The 17,845-nt window shown below is 42.4% G+C and overlaps 1 protein-coding gene across 3 annotated transcripts in view; it reads right to left on the bottom strand.

Moving 5' to 3' along the window:
- Nucleotides 1–401: 401 nt before the first annotated feature.
- Nucleotides 402–17,845, bottom strand: part of LOC102300734 (transformation/transcription domain-associated protein) — an 80,108-nt gene continuing 62,664 nt past the window's right edge. For all 3 annotated transcript variants that reach the window (XM_042225176.1, XM_042225175.1, XM_042225177.1), the window contains 9 exons: nt 16,079–16,169; nt 15,609–15,814; nt 14,706–14,967; nt 9,260–9,485; nt 8,753–8,970; nt 7,717–7,901; nt 6,015–6,218; nt 3,711–3,905; nt 402–1,540 (listed from right to left, as the gene is read on the bottom strand). In XM_042225176.1, the coding sequence (XP_042081110.1) occupies nt 1,256–1,540; nt 3,711–3,905; nt 6,015–6,218; nt 7,717–7,901; nt 8,753–8,970; nt 9,260–9,485; nt 14,706–14,967; nt 15,609–15,814; nt 16,079–16,169 (1,872 nt within the window). In that variant the 3' untranslated portion in view covers nt 402–1,255. The remainder of the gene's footprint in view (nt 1,541–3,710; nt 3,906–6,014; nt 6,219–7,716; nt 7,902–8,752; nt 8,971–9,259; nt 9,486–14,705; nt 14,968–15,608; nt 15,815–16,078; nt 16,170–17,845) is intronic.

Raw genomic sequence — 17,845 nt, 5'->3', positions numbered from 1 at the left:
GGCACGCTCTGATTCAACACTGCTGGGAAGAAATGCCTCCCCATAAAAGTCTGCTAACTGTGAACGGCGAGGATGACGGCAATAGACTTTAAACATCAGAGAACGGTTCGTCTGGAGTCATTTCACAGCAAGAGTTATTACAGCAATAATATCCAAGAGTGCGTCCTTCAGGGTGATTATGGCTGTGACAGTGATGCAATAGATGTGAGGCACAGAGGCACATTACTGGCTCTTATTGCTGTTTTACAACTCGTTTAAAAAAATGGGGAGAAGACTAATTGTTAGTTCTGCTTTATGGTAATTGTGAACACAGTTAAAACTCATTTTTGAGATTCATTGGTTTCTTTACAGTGTAAAGAAAACTGCAGGAGATTACAAGCAAAAGGAGCCAACACAGCTTCTCTATTAAAAAAATGAGCATTTTATTACAATAAAATGCTTATTTACAAGGCAAGAGAGAATTCTTCTGTTGGAAACGGTACAGTACCTCTAAAAAAATAAAAACAAAAATAAAGGGGTGGGGTCGGGGGTGCAAATAGCATTCACAGGCAGCTTGGGAATTACATATTTGCATTACAGTGGTCATATAGCTTACTACAACGCCAGCTGAATCCCAAAAAAAAGAAAAGAAAAGTGGAGAACAGAAGCTTTTTACACAGGAATCCTCTGACATCTTAATACAGTTCAAGCAGTGGATGAAATAAAAATCAAAGAGCAACATCTGTTATTCACAGGGCAACAATACTCCTCATTTAGAAGGTATAGCAAAGAAGCTACAGGTTTGGGAGGACACATGACCATCTGAGAAGAAAACAAATCAAAGTGGAAACGTTCCAAGATCTTGATGCGTGTAAAACACATCGCAAACAACAAACAAAGTGTTTTAATTAGAAACTTCCACAAGAGTAAAAGAGTGGGTACCTAAACAAATCCTTGTAATACCACTTTGTCACAGTAAAGAGAAGGGCCGCTGACATTACGCAGGATCCCTGTCATTCTGATACAAAAATAAATATACAATGAAGGAGGCTTGTGTGTTTTTTCTTCTTTTAAAATAAAAATAAAATAGTAACTGTTGAGAACACAGGCAAGCTCTGACAACCAGGGCTTTTGTCTCAATGTGAATTCACTTTCCAAAGAGCAACATAGATGTAACGACCCTTGTCTGTTTTAATCAAACTAAAAAAAAAAAAAGTGTTTCCCCTTCATCCCGTGAACTCCGCTGTGCCTTTTCTCCTCTCTCGCCTCCGATTTCTCAGAGCCAGGGGTGCCAGGCTGGATCCATGCGACACAGATTGTCGAGGCTGTTTGCTGCAGCCACCAGAGTGTTGACCTTACTCTCGCCTCCCTCGAACTGAGCCAGGTTATGGAGGCGAGTCATGATGGCCGTGACGGCCTTCTGGACCAGCGAGACCAACTGCTGGGAGTCCATGTTCTCTGGCTGCCCGGCTGGGGACAGGGGAATGGACGTGTCCTCCTGGGTCTTTTTGTGCCACGCGATGATCTCATCACGAAGGACGGCCTTCAAGATTCCATCCACCTATGAGAGAAAAGAAATCAGGAGGTCACTTTCAGGAAACAGATTCATTTTTTAAGAAATATACGAGGTCTAGAATTTAAAACATCAACATCCTGATGATAAAACATTTGATTACTAAGGATTGACCACATCAGGATGCAAACAGACTTTCCCTTTTTATACTGCAATGCAACAAATGATGTAAATACTGAAGTTTTTATACTGCAAACTACAGTCATAGAGTTTATATGAAGCTCTCAAATATATGATTATATGCCAGTCTCCTGGGCAGTGTGTTCAAACAGTCTGCCGTGGAAACGAGAGCAGTGAAACGTGACAAAAACCTCAGTTTATTTAAAGTCCCTGCTAATTTCAAACATACATATAAAACAAAGCTGTTAACTCCAATTTAGGGCATGGCAGTCATCTGCAGGGAAATCTCTGAGATGTTAACAGCTCATTACGGTGACACAGATCTGAAACGCATAACCATCAAAACCAAGACCTGGCAATCATCGCCTGACTACGTACGCGCCGTTCCCCGCCCTCGCCTAAAGTGTTTATTCGGTTTCAGACGGCACTAGACTGTTTAAATAGTTTAAGGCTTCACTATATCTGAGTGGATGATTGTTAAGTGTTTGTGTTTTCCTGTGCTCTGTGGTAATACCTCTCTGCTCTGGCCACAAGCAGCACTGGTCTCTGGCATTCGGTCCCAACTAGTTCACATGGTCAAGTGTTCTGTTTATTTGCATCTTAAGTGCTTCTGTGTCTGGAACATCAGTCAGACTTTAAGTATGAGCTTGACCCATACACAGACACTGCAGGCCTGTCATTACTGCCCTGCTTTACATATATTACACAACCCAACGGCTGCAACTGTTTTTCACTGCTTTGTTTTTAGTTAAGCCTCAGACCTAAACCCAGAGGAAGTTCACCAAGTTTAAGTGCCAGGCAATATCCGGAGAGCGCCGCAGGAGCTTAAATTTGACAACAAACCGCAACGCTCGAGTCACCGCGAGCAACAGCAATGGCAGCCGACTGACCCCACTTCTTCTAAAAGCTTCCAAGACTCATGTGAATAAGTTATATAAATTAAACAAATGTAATTCTTCAAATATATCTGAGATTTAAACGTAAACTCAACAATTTTGAGAAGCTCGTGTTACTGAATGTTTTAACGGTGATGTGCTCCTTAATTTTCACGAGCCTAAAACTAACACAATGAGAGAGGTTTACAGTTAAGCCGTGGTCTTTTGTGTGACGGTCCGTAGAAGTCAATCCTCTGTGTCATCTTCTGTGTTATCTTATTAACAAACTAAGGCCTACATTGAAGCGACAAAAAGTGCAGTTCCTCAAATGACCACTTGAGGTTTGCTGCAGAAGTGAGTAAATCTCCTCAGGCTTGCATTTTAAAACAAACACCTTCAGGGATGAAGTTAACATGTTAGCCTCTGGAGATCATTTTTCACCCTCATAAGAACTGTTTAAGGCATAAAATTAGGGGCATGGCGGCACTAATAAACAGGCCGAGGTTGTAGCCAGAAGCAATGTGATAGACCTCACCTGTGCTGAATCACTGAACTGGATCTCACAAATATTATTCCAAGCTCTGAGGTACAGACCATCCAAAAAGCAACTGTACTGAACCGTTCTCAGCTCATAATTTAGCATTTTATTTGTTTGTCCAAGTACGGTCACTTCCAGCTCCATGGAAAAAAAACAACCTGGTTTGGATATGCATCATGAAAAGTGAAAGAGATTTAAGTGTCCCTCCCACCCGTCCACTAAAGTTAAACCTCCAATCAGAGGCTGTAATCAATCCATGTATTACTTGTTAAAGTACAGGATTTCAAAGTGCTGTGATTTTATGGCCGTTCACCTGTAACAATCAAAACACACAGACTGTTAGAAAGAGCGGATTCATGAGCTTCATGTCGTTGGCAGGCAGTGTAACAGCAGCAGCGGCTGCAGTGACTCCAGACATGCTTGCAAAAGTATGATTATCGTATGGATGCATGCCGTGCGCCTGGAGGGGGAAACAATGAGCACTAGAGTTTTGTAAACTTCATATTCAGCCATTTAATTTCAAGTTCACTGCAAGCTTCTATGTCTATTACCCATTACTTTAAAAAGCCGTTCTGATACACTATGTAATGTATTTAAAAAGAAAAAAAGGAAGCAGACGTGGCACCTTAAAGTTTGGCTGTGCAAAGCACCGAGCCACAGCGATCATCGAGGCGGTGAGTGGGCCAGAGACGCCGATGGTGGTCAGGAACTCAGAGATGTTTGGCGTCAAGCGGAATGGAACGGGGCGATTAGCATCCAGGTCACCTGTGGCGTCATTGATGTCGAAGCGGAAGTAAGAAACGTTGAGCTTTCCTGTGTCCTGAAATCAGAGGAGGAAATAAACATAAGTTTTATACAATGGCAAAAAACCAGAAAATAATCAGGAAATATAATTTTGTGTAGTGTAGTCCACATTCCTTTAACCACATTAGTACCAAGAAAACAACTCCTCGTCTTCAGTAAAGCTGGGAGAGCTACAAAACAAGCTCATGCCAACAAAATGGCTGCAATTATTGATCTTCATGTCCCAGAAACAGTAACATGTCAAACTATCCGCAGCACAGCATCTATAATCCTTAACTCACCTCCACTGCCCCCTGTTCCCCTCCCCCTTTGCTCTCTGCTGACTTAAATATATACGGCCGAGTTTCATCTTTTAAGCCTGCATTTATGTGCGAGAAGGCCGCTACACAAGCGACCATTCCAGGAAAGATAAGCTCCCTTATATGAAAAAGTGAGTAGCTCTGACAGCTTTATAGCAGAGCATTTCATTCCAGCTCGTGCTTGCTCTCCTCCTCCTCTGTCTGGCCTCTTCCCTCCCTCCCTCTTTCTCCTTAACACACCGCCCCCCCCCTCACCTACATTTCATTTGCTCCTCCAAGCCCCAGCAGAGGGCCTAGAGGCAGTGGGCTGAGACACCAGCAACTCCCAGAAGGCACAGATAAGCCTGCAGACTGTTGGCTGTGAAGGCAGCGCTCAGAATGCTAAAGCACCAGACTAGTGGTCAGCGATGGCTTCATTTAGAGGCCGGTGTGAAAGGAATGATGCAACATTACTGTGCAACGTGAAGTGACTCGGGGCTGCGGGCTTGACGGTGAGAAACCTCAGTGGACAAATTCCACAACAAATGCCAAAGAGTGAAGACACTTAACACTGTAAGGAAATTCAACTAATTCTCAAGGCATGATGGGATGCTTTTACTGACCCTTTTTTCCCACAATGGTGTAAAGTATCATACTGGATGATTTGTGATATTCTGGTGCAAAATGAAGATGCATGTTAAGAAAAGGAGGAGGGTTATTGTTGATATCTGGATACAACCTTTGCCTGCAAACTATAATGATGAAATAATGGCTCAAATGTCATTAAGACTAGCCCATTTTTACGTTGTTCTGTCGTAAAAATGCTGCCATTGACGTCCATTTCTATCGTCACTGTATGAGCTCAATAATGACACACGCCCACTGTGCTGCTCTGCACCATCCAGAAAATAATATAATTTCCTTGAGAAGCCCCTGTTCATTTATTGAGCTGTTGATGTCATGTGTCATTGTGACTGGTGGAGCTGTTCCAGGGTGATGATACAAGTGATCTGACTGACAAATAGCGAATTTATTAAGCACCACGCCCTCCAATTTATATTCAGTGTCAGTGAAGATGCCACACTGCCTGTGGTGTTTGTACTTGTTGTTGATGTGTAGTTAAATTTGGGCTTATAACTGAATTAAGGCCCTATAAACATTGTTTAGCAGTATGCTTGGTGCTGATTCCTAATTGAGCTCTATATGAGTCAACCTTAAGTAAAATACGGTCTTTATTTAGTCAAGATGAGGCACTGCCGCGGGTTGTGATGTCCCGTCCTTGCACACACACTCTCAGTTTGTGTGTGTGTTTATATGTGCATACACTCTTCGCACTAAAATCCGCCTGTGTCTAATGGGATCTGTGGAGTGGAACAGGCAGAAAGGGGGCTTAATACTAGTGCTTAGCTGCCCGGAGGAACGCCTGTCAGCAAAGGCCGATTAGGATCAGAGGGGAGGGGTGGCCGACTGACACAATCATCTTTAATAATGACTTTGAGAAAGCCGCCTGCAGACCCTGAGCAGCAGACAGATGTGTGGAAGCGCACACAAACATGGCCTCTTCAAATTGAAACGTCTTTGATAGCTGAGCAGTGGGACTGAATATAACGCTCTGTCAAAACATCCTTTGCATTGACAGCGGCTGGCTGACTGATAGGCCTAGCGTGAATGTCATGGGGGAGAATGGTAATTCATACAGTCTGATATGGAGAGGGTAATGGAGATCTATTAATGCATCTAAGAGTGTGTATATCTATTGAATTTGCCCCTGTCAAACTGATTTCACTTTCTCCTTCATAGGAAGTCCAACACATTGCTGTTTGTGTGTGTTTGCGTGCATTTCCCACCTGTGCTATCTGCAGCATCTCAGGGTTGAGTCTGTTGAGGTGGAGCATGAACTCTGCCAGACCAATGAGGGCCAGCTGGATGGTGAACATCTTTCGGAACGTCCAGTAATCAGTGGCGTTGGGGAACGTGTGGAGAGCCCACTCCTTCAGCATGCTGCGGGGAACCATGTTGCCCTGCACCTCTTTGAGAATGTCCCTCAGGACCTGGAAGTATACCATGAACAAGGATTGGAGGTTAGTTGGGCAGGTTCTTCTTTATTTGATACATCAATTGTCTTTTGCCATCATTATGAATTGCACCAGAGGTTTTAGTGGGTTCTCTTTAATAGCATTATCTGACTATGGGAACGTCTCCTATGTGACCCCATCAGCAAGCTCAGCGATGGCCTTGTTAGGAGAGGCTGCCCATGTTAGGAACCCCCTCCCTCATTTAACAAAGTGACATAGTGTGGGATGTCATTTGAAAACCACTTCTTAAATCTAAAGAACTCTGTTGGCAATTGGGCACTAAACTCAACTTTCAAAGGTTTTGAGCACACCACTGGGACACTAGCACTTTGTTTCCAACATTTCAGTTCTACACAAGCTCACAGTACTAATACTGTTAGTGCTAGTGTTAAGTGGCAATGCTTGCATCCTGAAGAGCAAAAGATTTCCCAAAGTGAAGAAGCAACACTTCATTAATCATGGCTGCAGCTAACAACCCAAACGGAGGCTAGCTTGCTCGGCTAACCTGTCATCATTTTTCCTCCCTTAGCTGAGAGGGGATGGCCAGTGAGTGGCTCAACTTGTGCACAGCTCAATCAGGATCACAAACCATACTGTTGCAGTCGGTCTGTGGTGATTACTTTATCATTGCTTCAGGTCTTGGCTTAAAACTGTAAAGCCTTCTCAAAGTGTATTTGGCAGCTATTTCATAAAGTCACAGTGGTTTTGAGGGAAGACCATAGGCTAGCATTTTGTGATACGGCATTTCATGAATGCTGCATGCCTTAAATTACTCACAGAAACAACCGGCTCCATTGTGAGACCTTCACGTAATATTAGCTGCCCTCTTTAGTTCCCCATTTGAACCCCTATAATAGGTTGATTAAAATTGCTTTCCTTGAAGACAGCTCTATTGATTACTTTAGCCTCAGCTAAGCGTGTAGGGGGGATCCATGCTCTCTCAGTGCATCAGACATGAATTCAGTTCTCTCTAGATAACACAAGGGTCAGCATGCAGCCTAACCCCACCTTTATCTTCAACGTTATAGGCATGCTCCCCTATAGATCTGCCTGCGTTTTAAGTGTGCATTAAGCTCAGCAGGTGTAGGAGAGAGTCAGGCTGAACCCAAGAGCTAACAATCTAATATTTTTGCAATTAGATGACATAACAGCTTGCAAAATCAATTTGTTCTTTTCACTTTATTTCATCACTTTTTAGAGAAAATCCTCCCCATCCAGGGAAAACTGAAATCTCAACAATTGCAGATTTTCAAATTAACTTGGGGTTTGAGGGTTTCTTTTCAGGCTGAGAAATTAGTGCATTTCTTATGCTACATTAATCATTTAATATCAATTATTTAAAAATACCCACAGAGCTGAAAACAATTTTCCCCTTAGATGATTAAAAGTTAAGTTTAGCTCAAGTGTGATGTGAAATTTCAAATCAGACACTCTGGATGCATGTTAATGCAGAACAGTACCACAACACAGTTACCTGGTGGCTAGCTTGTGTGCCTCTAGCCTGCACAGTGGCCAGGCGATCGTAGTACCGGGAGATAGGGTTGTCATGTTCGATGCCCTTCTTGGCACAGCGCTGCTTGTAGATTTCTACCAGTGACAGAGATGAAGGATTGTCCTCAACTAGCCGCATCTGAGGCGACACTGCCACCACTCGGGGCACTGAAGAGATGGAAGAAGGATGAAGGAAAAAAAGGTGGAAAACAGGCAAAGGAGAGCAGAGGAAGGAAGTAAAATAGAAAGAAGCACAAGAGAGAAAAATAAGTGGGAGGCAGTGATGGGAACACAGCCACATGAGTGACGCAGAAACTGTAAATATTTGTCTCCGCTTGCTAGATAAACTCCGAGTTACCATTGGAAACCTTAAACCTGCAGCTAAAATACTCTGGAGTTTGGGAAAAACAACACTGAAGGCGTGCCTTCAGTCAACACCAAGCAGGGTCAAAGAAGGTAAAAGGCTGTGCACAGGTCACACAGTAGAAGCAGTCCAACCATTTACATGCAGTGACACCTCAAATCAAATCAATACCAGCAATTCATGTTTGAAGGAACTGGGTTGGTTTGGGCTGTTTAATGTTGTGTGCAGATTTCCCCTTAAAGACACCAATGAGCAAATAAATGTGTAAAACAAACATCTGCAGAGAGGCAAACCTCTTATGTAATCTCCTCACATAAAGATACTCGAAGAAATTGGTTAAAAAGCAGTATTTTCCAATATTGGCCATGTTGACTGATAATGATATACTGACAAGACATAAGATTACATGTTTTTATGTCTCTGTTTTCATAGTATTTATATGAAGGCCACTTATTTTAATATTGAAGATGTCTTTGTTTTCCTGGCACTAAGGAGGAAAATAACAACTAACAGGAAAAATTATTGGGATTAGTTACCAGCCAAAATACTATTTTAAACATCAGTATTGAGCCACAATTTCACAATCAGCAAATCTCTAAACAAAATCATCCCCTTTCTATTCCTAAAATGCGCCCATGCCTCATTTTAGTCATACCAGTAAAGAAGAGGTGCCTCTTGGTGGTCTCCTTTCTCTTCTCAAGACAAGGGTTTAGGAGCCGGAGAAGCTGCAGGACTCTTTCCTCTCGACGTGACTCAGTCAAGCAGGCATCATTCATCACCAGGTAGGGATAGATCTTTCCATTGTGGCCGCGGATGTAGAGACGGCGTGCCGCGGTATTGTGTTTCTGAACAATTTCCACTCTGGGCATGAATCTGTACAGCGTTTCAGAGGAACAGAATCAGAGCATTAAACAGTGTGGGAGAGAGGAAGGGTAGCAACAACTGCGATACAAGAATGGCACTGGAGTACATGTGGAAGCCAGAATTTAAAATGAAAGGCTTTAAGATCAGGATAAAATCCCCGGGGGAAAAGCTCCAGTAAAAACAGGTCAATCTGACAATCGTTAGCCACTTAAATAATTTACTAAGTACCAACCATGACTACAGCAAATTCCACATGTGCTTATTAGCCCCGCTGCACTCCTGTAGAATAATGATGTACCTTGCAATCTTGATGTAGTAGTGTGTGGGTTTGGGCATTAGGAATTCGCCCGGAATCTCAACTTCAGCTGTCTGTGCAGAGAAATTGCTGAGGAAGCGACACTTCTCCTCAATGAGGAAGAACTTGGGCAGCTGTTTGGTTTTCGCCTCCAAAATCTTGATCCACTTCTTTAGCTTGGAGATGAGATTGTGAAGCTTCATGGAGCCTGGCACACTGAAGTCAAAGTCTGTAAGGATGGAGAATAGTTATTTCCTTTACCCATTCATAAAAAAACAAAAACAAACAAAACAACAGAAAAAAACCTTGACTTGTAGTGAAAGCAGCTTTTAAACAACAGGTCCTTTGACAGTTTGATGTTAACTGTATAACTGTATAAAACCACATGCAACCTCTGAAAGTGGTCCGATATAATCTGCATGTGTGCATGGGGAAAAAGGAGTATGTTACAGTTGTTCCTCCTAAATGAACTACCCTCAAATTCCCCCTTCGGCAAGACATTAATCCCTTAAGTGTTCCAGTGGACCTGCTTTACATCACCAGCAGGACAAGACTGTAAAACTGAGCAGTTTCCGTGTGTGTGACCTTTAACCACCTATATACAAAAAATGTAAAATCATTTTTAAAAGTTCGCTAAAGCTAGAAACTAGAGACCAATCTGCGCTCTGAGGATGTTCCTACTCAAAGCAACGTAAAACATAACTAAGAATAAAAAAAGAAAATATATTTCAAAGCTTATACATCAAATGACATTTCAGTGTTTGCAAGGTCTCTTTGAAACCACATATTAAGATTAATTGCAGTAAGATCTGGGTGTTGTTCTAATCCAGTAACTAAAAACACCTTGTTTTACTCTTATGGCCTACGGCAAGGCAGCGGTAACACACATTTACATCTGGGAAACGGCCTTTTTAAATATTATGTTGCACTGTTGCCCACTCCACTCCAGCAGTGCCTTGCTTAAGGGAACGTCACAGATAAGTTATTCATGGCAGCACAAGGAGAACTGTTTGCTCTATTGACTTAAAACTCCCTGTCGGAGGCCAGGAGCTGATTAAATTAGTGCCATAAAAATGAGAGTCTTGAAGTATTAAATTCCTGTTTCAAGTCACAACTCATATTGCACATAACATATTGAGATGAGCTGCAGCAATAACAACGGAAGGAGGGGAAGTGAGCCAAACAGGTTTTCCATTTTAGAGTAAAGCCCCTAGGACAATTCTGAAACACGAACACACACATACACACACACAGATGTGCACTCGACTACCTCTCCTATTTCAGTACACCCTGTTGTGCCGCCTGTTATAATGAATCCATGAAACTGCAAGGCCTTGCCATTTCAAACCCGTTCAATCTCTCCCAGAGTGAGACCTCCTAATACTTTAAATAAGCCCTTTAAAACAGCCAATGTTCTTTTCGGAGTGGCCCTATTTCGCTATCTGTCCGCCTGCAATTCACCTGCCTTGATAGGAGAGGTAAAATTGAAACAGTCCTGTGAAAATTGCAGCCCGACAACAATTCAGCACCATAAAAGTGTATAATGCTTACAAATAGAAAAGGTGAGGCACACGCCACTGTTTCAAAGCCATGAGGAAATACAGTAATTTCATTCCATCTTCATCAAATATAAAACATTCCCTCTGTTTAAAACTGGAGAACCGTCACAATTCATTTAAAAAAAATGAATGAAAAAGCTTAGCGTTTAACATGTTATCATACATGAGCCATCTAATACTTTTCCTGATAGAATCAGAGATTAACATCTCACCTTTCATTATAAAAATTTAACTGCTTCAATGTGGTAGTCATCTGCATTATGTTTAGGACTCAATGTGTGAACAGAGACTATACGAACGAGACTATCGATAAAAAAATCAACGCATTACTCATTTTGACTAAGATCCAAATCGGAAATATTTAGTGTCATTTGCAGGCCGTCATTAAAAGGCAAACAAGATACAAGTTGTACAAACTGTGATTACACCAATTTTAAGAGTGGACATATTCCCTCCTTTTGTATTTAAATCCTGCTCCTCAGATGTGTGCCGACAATGTAAGTAGAGTCTGTTGCTGAGAAATAACGTTTGCTCTGTACCGGGTGCAATACTGAAAGTGAGTGGATAAGGGAATTATTTTCAGTCCCCCTGAACTTATATTTGACCCCTGCTTGGTGGGGAATAGGATGCTGAGAAAAAGAGTGCAGTGTGGAAAGTAGCCAGGCTGTTCTCTGACCTGTGTGTAGAAGTCAGTGCTGCTATTCTGCCTTACCTGGCTGTGGCAGATGGTCTACTCTGCTGAAGCCAGGTTATAGATTGTGGAGCTGGAGGTGGGCCACCTTTCTATACAGAACCATCATTTCTTCATGTACTGTCCTGGCCCTGGCTTGTGCCTGGTTGACTTTTCTGTAGCGAGTAAATTCTGCTTTCTTATGGCAGACTGGTGAGCTAAAGTTTTAAAGGTTTCAGAGGTCACCAACATGCAGTATGTTTACACTTAAGACTTCTCACTAAAGACTATATAAAGTTACACAGGTGCTAAGCCAAACTGTTCGATTTAATCATAACACTTAGATTTAACTCTTTAAGTCTAAAGAAGAGGCAAAAAAATTCAAAATCCAGGAAATGTGTGTGTTTTTGTTTTAAATATATTAAAAAACAAAACAAAAAACCTTTTCTAACAAAGGTCTCTGGAAAAGATCCACTGCTAAAACAGTAACTCATGCAAATAGCATTCTTCGTAATTGGATTTGAATGCCTCCCTGCTGCCAAATGTTATATGTGCACACATAAACCCATATTTTCCGGCCCACAAACCCTGTGAACGCGAGTGAGCCACTAACGTGGTGCAGGGAATGGGAGCTTGGCTGCTCTGCAGTTCCATAAACCCTGTTTGTTCCACTCTGGAGGGCTTGGGTGGTTTCGGTCTCTGTCGGCCCTGCTCCCGCGTAGCCGTGGGGACAGCTGTCTAGTGACGGTCGGCAGGCACCCTGCGAGGCAGAAGCCCTGGTGACGCCTAGCTGCGTGAGCACAGCTGGCGCCGTAACATCTGGTAAGATTCATCATCAAAGTGCTCATTCTGAGTCTGAGCTCTGTCTTGTTTGTGTTGTTCATTCAATCAGTCTGTACACAGCTCCCGAGCTTTTACCCGCCAAAGCCACCACACCTGTCTTCATGGTTTCTCACCGACTTCACATTAGTTTTCTCCTCTCTCTTCTTCCATCATGCGTATTAATCTCGGTCATTTTCTATGTTCATCAGGTCTGGTTAACCTGCATTACTACTTCTTATTCTGTTTTAGTAAGAAGACATTTTCCCCCAGCTGCTTTTCATGCACTCGCTCTCCTGGTCCTCCGTCTCAGGGCCAAACACATTAGCCGCACTGGCCAGGCTCAGTACTAGTTAAACGGGAATAGCAGATGAGACTAAAGAGCAGGCAGGAGGAGTTGTTTGGAAATGCAATAAATAAAAGGAGGCGCGAGTTTACTGTGGATGCAATTCAGAAAGAAAGCAGAAGAAAACACAAAGGTTTATGTGAACACTGAAACCTGGAGGGGTCTTGCAGATGGTCCATGTTTGAACTGTGGTTCAACTCCCTTATGTAACACGGGAAAACAGACACGTGGCTTCCAAAAAAACAGGAGAATGATTGTTTTGAGGTAACGTCTCAGAGGGGGTCTTGGCTAAAATAAAACAGCACCTGCCTCGCTGCATTCCACAGCTTTCACATGAATCTGAACACGCAGGCCAAAAACTGACCACAGGTTTCATTTACTGCCTTATAAGCATACACAGTGCATGACAGGAATTCGTCTTTTTAAATGTGTTAATCCATAACTGGGAAAAGATCAGAGACTTCCTCTTGTTGCAGAGTCTCATTCAAGCCATTAGTGTCCATGTCTAAGCACTTCAGAGAAAACATCAGGAAAGTAGAACGAATTTTCCAAGGCTCCAGGATATAAAAAAATAGGGAATTATAAGAAATAAACTACATGCTGTCTAGAATTCAGCTGTTAATGGGCCATCTCAATTATGGCATTCTATTTGACATTAATGTGCATGTAACTGGAGGTCTGCCATCAAGTAAAACAAAATACAGACAAAAAAAACAAAAGATAAAAACAAAAAAAAAGACGCAACTGGACAAATTCAGTAAATTCTTTTCATTGCTGCTGTATCAGAGGACTTTAGTGAATCCACACTGACAGTAGTTATTTATGTTAGTAATTCACAACCAAATCTATTCCTCTGTAAGTTTTCTATAACAAGAACAAAAATGCCAACCACTATATATCAGGAAAAATGTTTTATCATTATGCTACAGCAGCAGAAGAGAAAGCAGACTTTTTAATTCACCTACTTGTGCCAATACTGTGTGAGCTAGATTTAGTTTTGGCACAGCAGACACCTGGTAAACAATGCTCAACAAGAACAACAACAATACAGCCAGTACAAGTTTCAACAACAAAGCACCTGACTACTTATGAAACATTTACATTTCAGTAAAATGCCTCGTTTAACCAACACAATTTTATGGAAAGAAATTTTACTCAACTGTAAAACCTGAACTGAAAACCGGCTTCACCCTCATATAAAACCCTCGAAAGAAATAAAGTTGTTCATTACAGGGTATTTCAATAAGTTGATAGAGGGCTTTACAGACTTTTGAAAACCCCCAATGAAACCAGAGAGAACTTGAAATGTTTTGCAGCTTCCAAAAGAGCAGGAGGAAAACAAGTCTTCTGCTTTACGTCATCAAACTTTGACGAGTTGTTGATATCATCACCGCAATGCTGCACAAGCTTAGAATAGAAATGCTGCTGCCTTGTGTATAATCAAACCCGGCGTGGGCGTGTGTACACGCAGTGTAATAAAGGCACAGACAGACACACATGCAAACACCTCTCTGACCAGTCACCAGCCCCAATCCCTCCCTAAAATCCAATCATCTAGTTGGAAACTTTAATTACATTGTAGAGAGCCAGTGCTCCAGCTGCTCCGAGCGACAGCGGCAGCCTGCTCTAGCACAGATATGAGCTGCACGAGTGTCTGTGTAGATATAATGTGACCGGTTCAATATACTGTTACAAAAGCCAGCCATACACCTGACTTATCATTTAAATGAGTATAGACGTACAGTGGCACAAGTGCTGCTTTTGTTTGCTGAAGGGCGGCTAGTGTCTGGTGAGGGGCTTCAGTGAGGAGAGCTAGGAGGTGTTGTTGGTTTCACTACGTGGCCACTTGTCACACCTTGTCATACTCTCACAAAACAGCCCCCCCCCCACACACACACGCATTTTACGTCTTTTCATATTCACTCAATGGCTCTGACGAAGCTTGAAAACTGAAACTGAATGTAAACATGGAGAAACAACCTCAAACAAAAACTTCTTCAGTGTTTTGCCTTTTTGTATAGCTCTATTTGACAGTATTTATAAAAGCCAACCAACCTGTTGTGAACTGTCCCTTCATCTTTTGGAAAACAGGATCCTGGGCTGTGGCTTGGGCCCGGCGGGCCAGTGACTCAGAGGCAGCGCTGGAGAACATGTTGGAAACATTGGAAACGTTCTCCAAGCCGACTCCAAAGGTGCTAACGAGCTTCTTGACAAAGTTGAGTGTGTGGGGTGTGATCTTGGCATCAGACACTGCACCACTCTTTTCAAAGGCCACTGAGTAACATTTTGCCAGGCCCTGCTGAAGCTGCCTTAAAACCTGTAGAGAGAAGAAGGAAGAAAAGAGAATAAAGAAATGCTGTAATGATATGGGAATTATTAGAGACATCCTGTCCTTCTTACAGACTTAGACATAAGTCATTTCCTCAGGAAAAAAAAGATGCAGCAATGTGACCAAATTGAGGGAAAGAAGGAAGGCAATGACTATGTTTTCCCTGCTTGCCCAGTGGAATGATGCATAGAGCCTGCAGCTGCTGCCCAGTGCCCCTGATCATCACAGGTAATCACACAGATACACACTCATAGCATCAAACTTCCAACCCTAAATCCCTCGCCCCATCCTACACGCTCACAGCACCCATCCATCACTTGTCTTCTCCCCTCTTACTGCATCACCGTCTGCCAGACTTCCCCTACAGCACAGAATAGCTGCTGTGTGTGGAAGCTGCTTAGCAAGGCTAGAACTATTTAAAAGTGCATCAAGTTCAGTTTGGACAGACGCACCTCATTATGTGATGCATACATGCTTAGCTTTAGAGTTTCACATGACCCTTATATACAGAAAATGTTCAAACTGTCATACATGAAAATTCTCAATGGCAGCTGTAATATTTTCTCGCCTTCTGATCTTCTGCTGCAGCAAAATCTGTTCTGCACCTTTTATTACTATTTTTCCCTCACCTCTTCATGCCAGTTCTCTCTGAACCACACCATCTGGTCTACGATGCCCTCCAGGGAGGAAAGCAGTGTGGGGTGTAGCTCCCGCTGCATGTGCATTATACGGCTGCAGCGCCACATCGGGGCAGTGGCCCTGATTGGCCCTGGGTCTGAGGCCCCTGAGTGAGGCTGGGCCCCAATTGAACTGGGCTGCTGCTGTCCAGATGAATCTGGGAGAAAAGAGTGGAAAAGAGGAGAAAGCAGTGGAGAATTGATGGATTAGAAGAATGCAGAAAATCAAAAAAAGTGGGGAAAACACAAGATGAGGCCAATTCAACACTGTCCTGATAAATTATTAATAGATAAGGACTTGTTAAAAAAAAACAAAAAAAACAACAACAACAACAAACCGGACAAACAAACAAAAAAACCCCACCTTTTATTGTTCAAAGTGTGCTAAATCAGGCAACACACTACAGGCACTGTTTACTTACCGCTTTTGTAGCGTTCCCTCTGCTCGATCTTGAGAGTCAGGTAAAGGGTGCGGATGGGGAAGTAGACAGCCTGGGGGTACACTCGTCCCACCTAGCAGATAAAAGAGGGTCACAGATTACATTTCAAAGACTCCCCCTAAGGACTGCAAAGGAGAGAGAGGGGTGTGGATAGAGGTAAAGAGGGAAGCGATAGAAAGAGAGACAGTGAGAGAGGGACAGAGAGATACTGTATGCCTATATGTGTCAGGGTGAGAGAGTGAAAGAGAGAGATCATACAGATACTGCCAAAGACCTGTACTCTTACAGAGGGGGTGTTTGAAGCTTTGAGTCAGTGGAGTTAGGGGAGTTAAAAACATGTCATGGCTGAGCTACAAAACTCAATGTGACTGATGATGAAACTGCCTTCAAGACTTCCAAGAAAAGTCACCGACACCACTAGAAGAGTTAATGGTCAAAGTTGGGACATAAGAGGCTATGAGTTTTAAACGCACAGCAAATTTACCTTTAAGTTACTGGGGGTGCAAATCCTTTGATAAGTAATACACCAGGTGAATTTAATGGTCGTCTTTTATGTATCTGTACTAAGCCACTAAGTCATCCATTCTACCATCAAAGTATTGTGTTTTTAAAAAAACAAAACAATCAGTGAACTCAAACTATTGATATGTGGAATAAATTCTTCTTGATGTTATAGTTTTCTTATATTCTTCCATTTATAATGAAACTACATGATTGGCTGTTTAACGTAGCTTTACATTATTCATAATTCAAAATAACCCATTATAATCTTCTACTGGGCCTTGGGGCAGTCCTGCAGTTCATCTTCTGTCCCAAACAAGCTGTTTTAGTCCCCTTGCCCCTCCCCCTTTAAGACAACTTTATTTTAAGTGGCTGCCCCTTGTAAACAGAAGCTTTTAACAGCAGGTCAGTGGGACTATAATTTGGTCATCTAACATAACTGAGATGACCATATTCTAGGTGCTGGCATCATAATTTGACACTGCCCATCTTTAATATGAACATCCACCATGTTATCAGGATACATTGGAGAGAGAATACGCATGACAGATGACAAATTATTGGGGGGGGGGGAAACAAGTCAGTGTTTGTGAAAGCTTACGATGTACCAATGTGACTGAGCTTCAGTTAGCTTTTAAAGTTGGTCACACTGATTTTCTTAAGAAGACATTTCCCTCATTTGGTGTTTTAATAATAGTGGTAGGGAATACTGTCTGAGAAGCTTAAAAAAGCAAACAAACAAACAAAAGAGAAAAAAAACACCAAAGGTGTTAAATAGGGTGTAAGAAAGCATTCAGTGACCCCTCATACCCTATGGATGGGTGACCGTACTCCCACCAGCATAGGAATATTTTATCTTAGGATAAAGGCGATCACTCAGAACAGCTCTGTATTGATTTACTTTGACAACAAGACCCAAACCATGCCAGCAAAACACAATAACAAAGCCACCAGGTGCCCTTACTGCAGGGGTAAAGAGTTCAGACTTTCCTTCAGTCTGTAGTTTGCAAATACAGTTCGCATTAACTTGTGACAGAAGATTCAGGTGAGTCTTCAACTAAAGAATCTTATTTTGTCACAGTTGCCCTTTCTCAGGGAGGAGGTAACACATACATTGTCCACTCACTTGCAGTTAATGCACTGAACCTTTAACTGTACACAGGAATCATCTGACATCGCACAGACGTTGTACTAACAAGCTGGCAGGTTGGACACTTGCGCGGTCACATGCACCTCTGCTGGGTGATG

This window comes from Haplochromis burtoni, unplaced genomic scaffold (assembly GCF_018398535.1).
Source record: "Haplochromis burtoni strain Fernald_Lab_line unplaced genomic scaffold, NCSU_Asbu1 Contig_162, whole genome shotgun sequence".
NCBI lineage: Eukaryota > Metazoa > Chordata > Actinopteri > Cichliformes > Cichlidae > Haplochromis > Haplochromis burtoni.
This window is presented reverse-complemented; position numbering and strand designations above follow the sequence as displayed.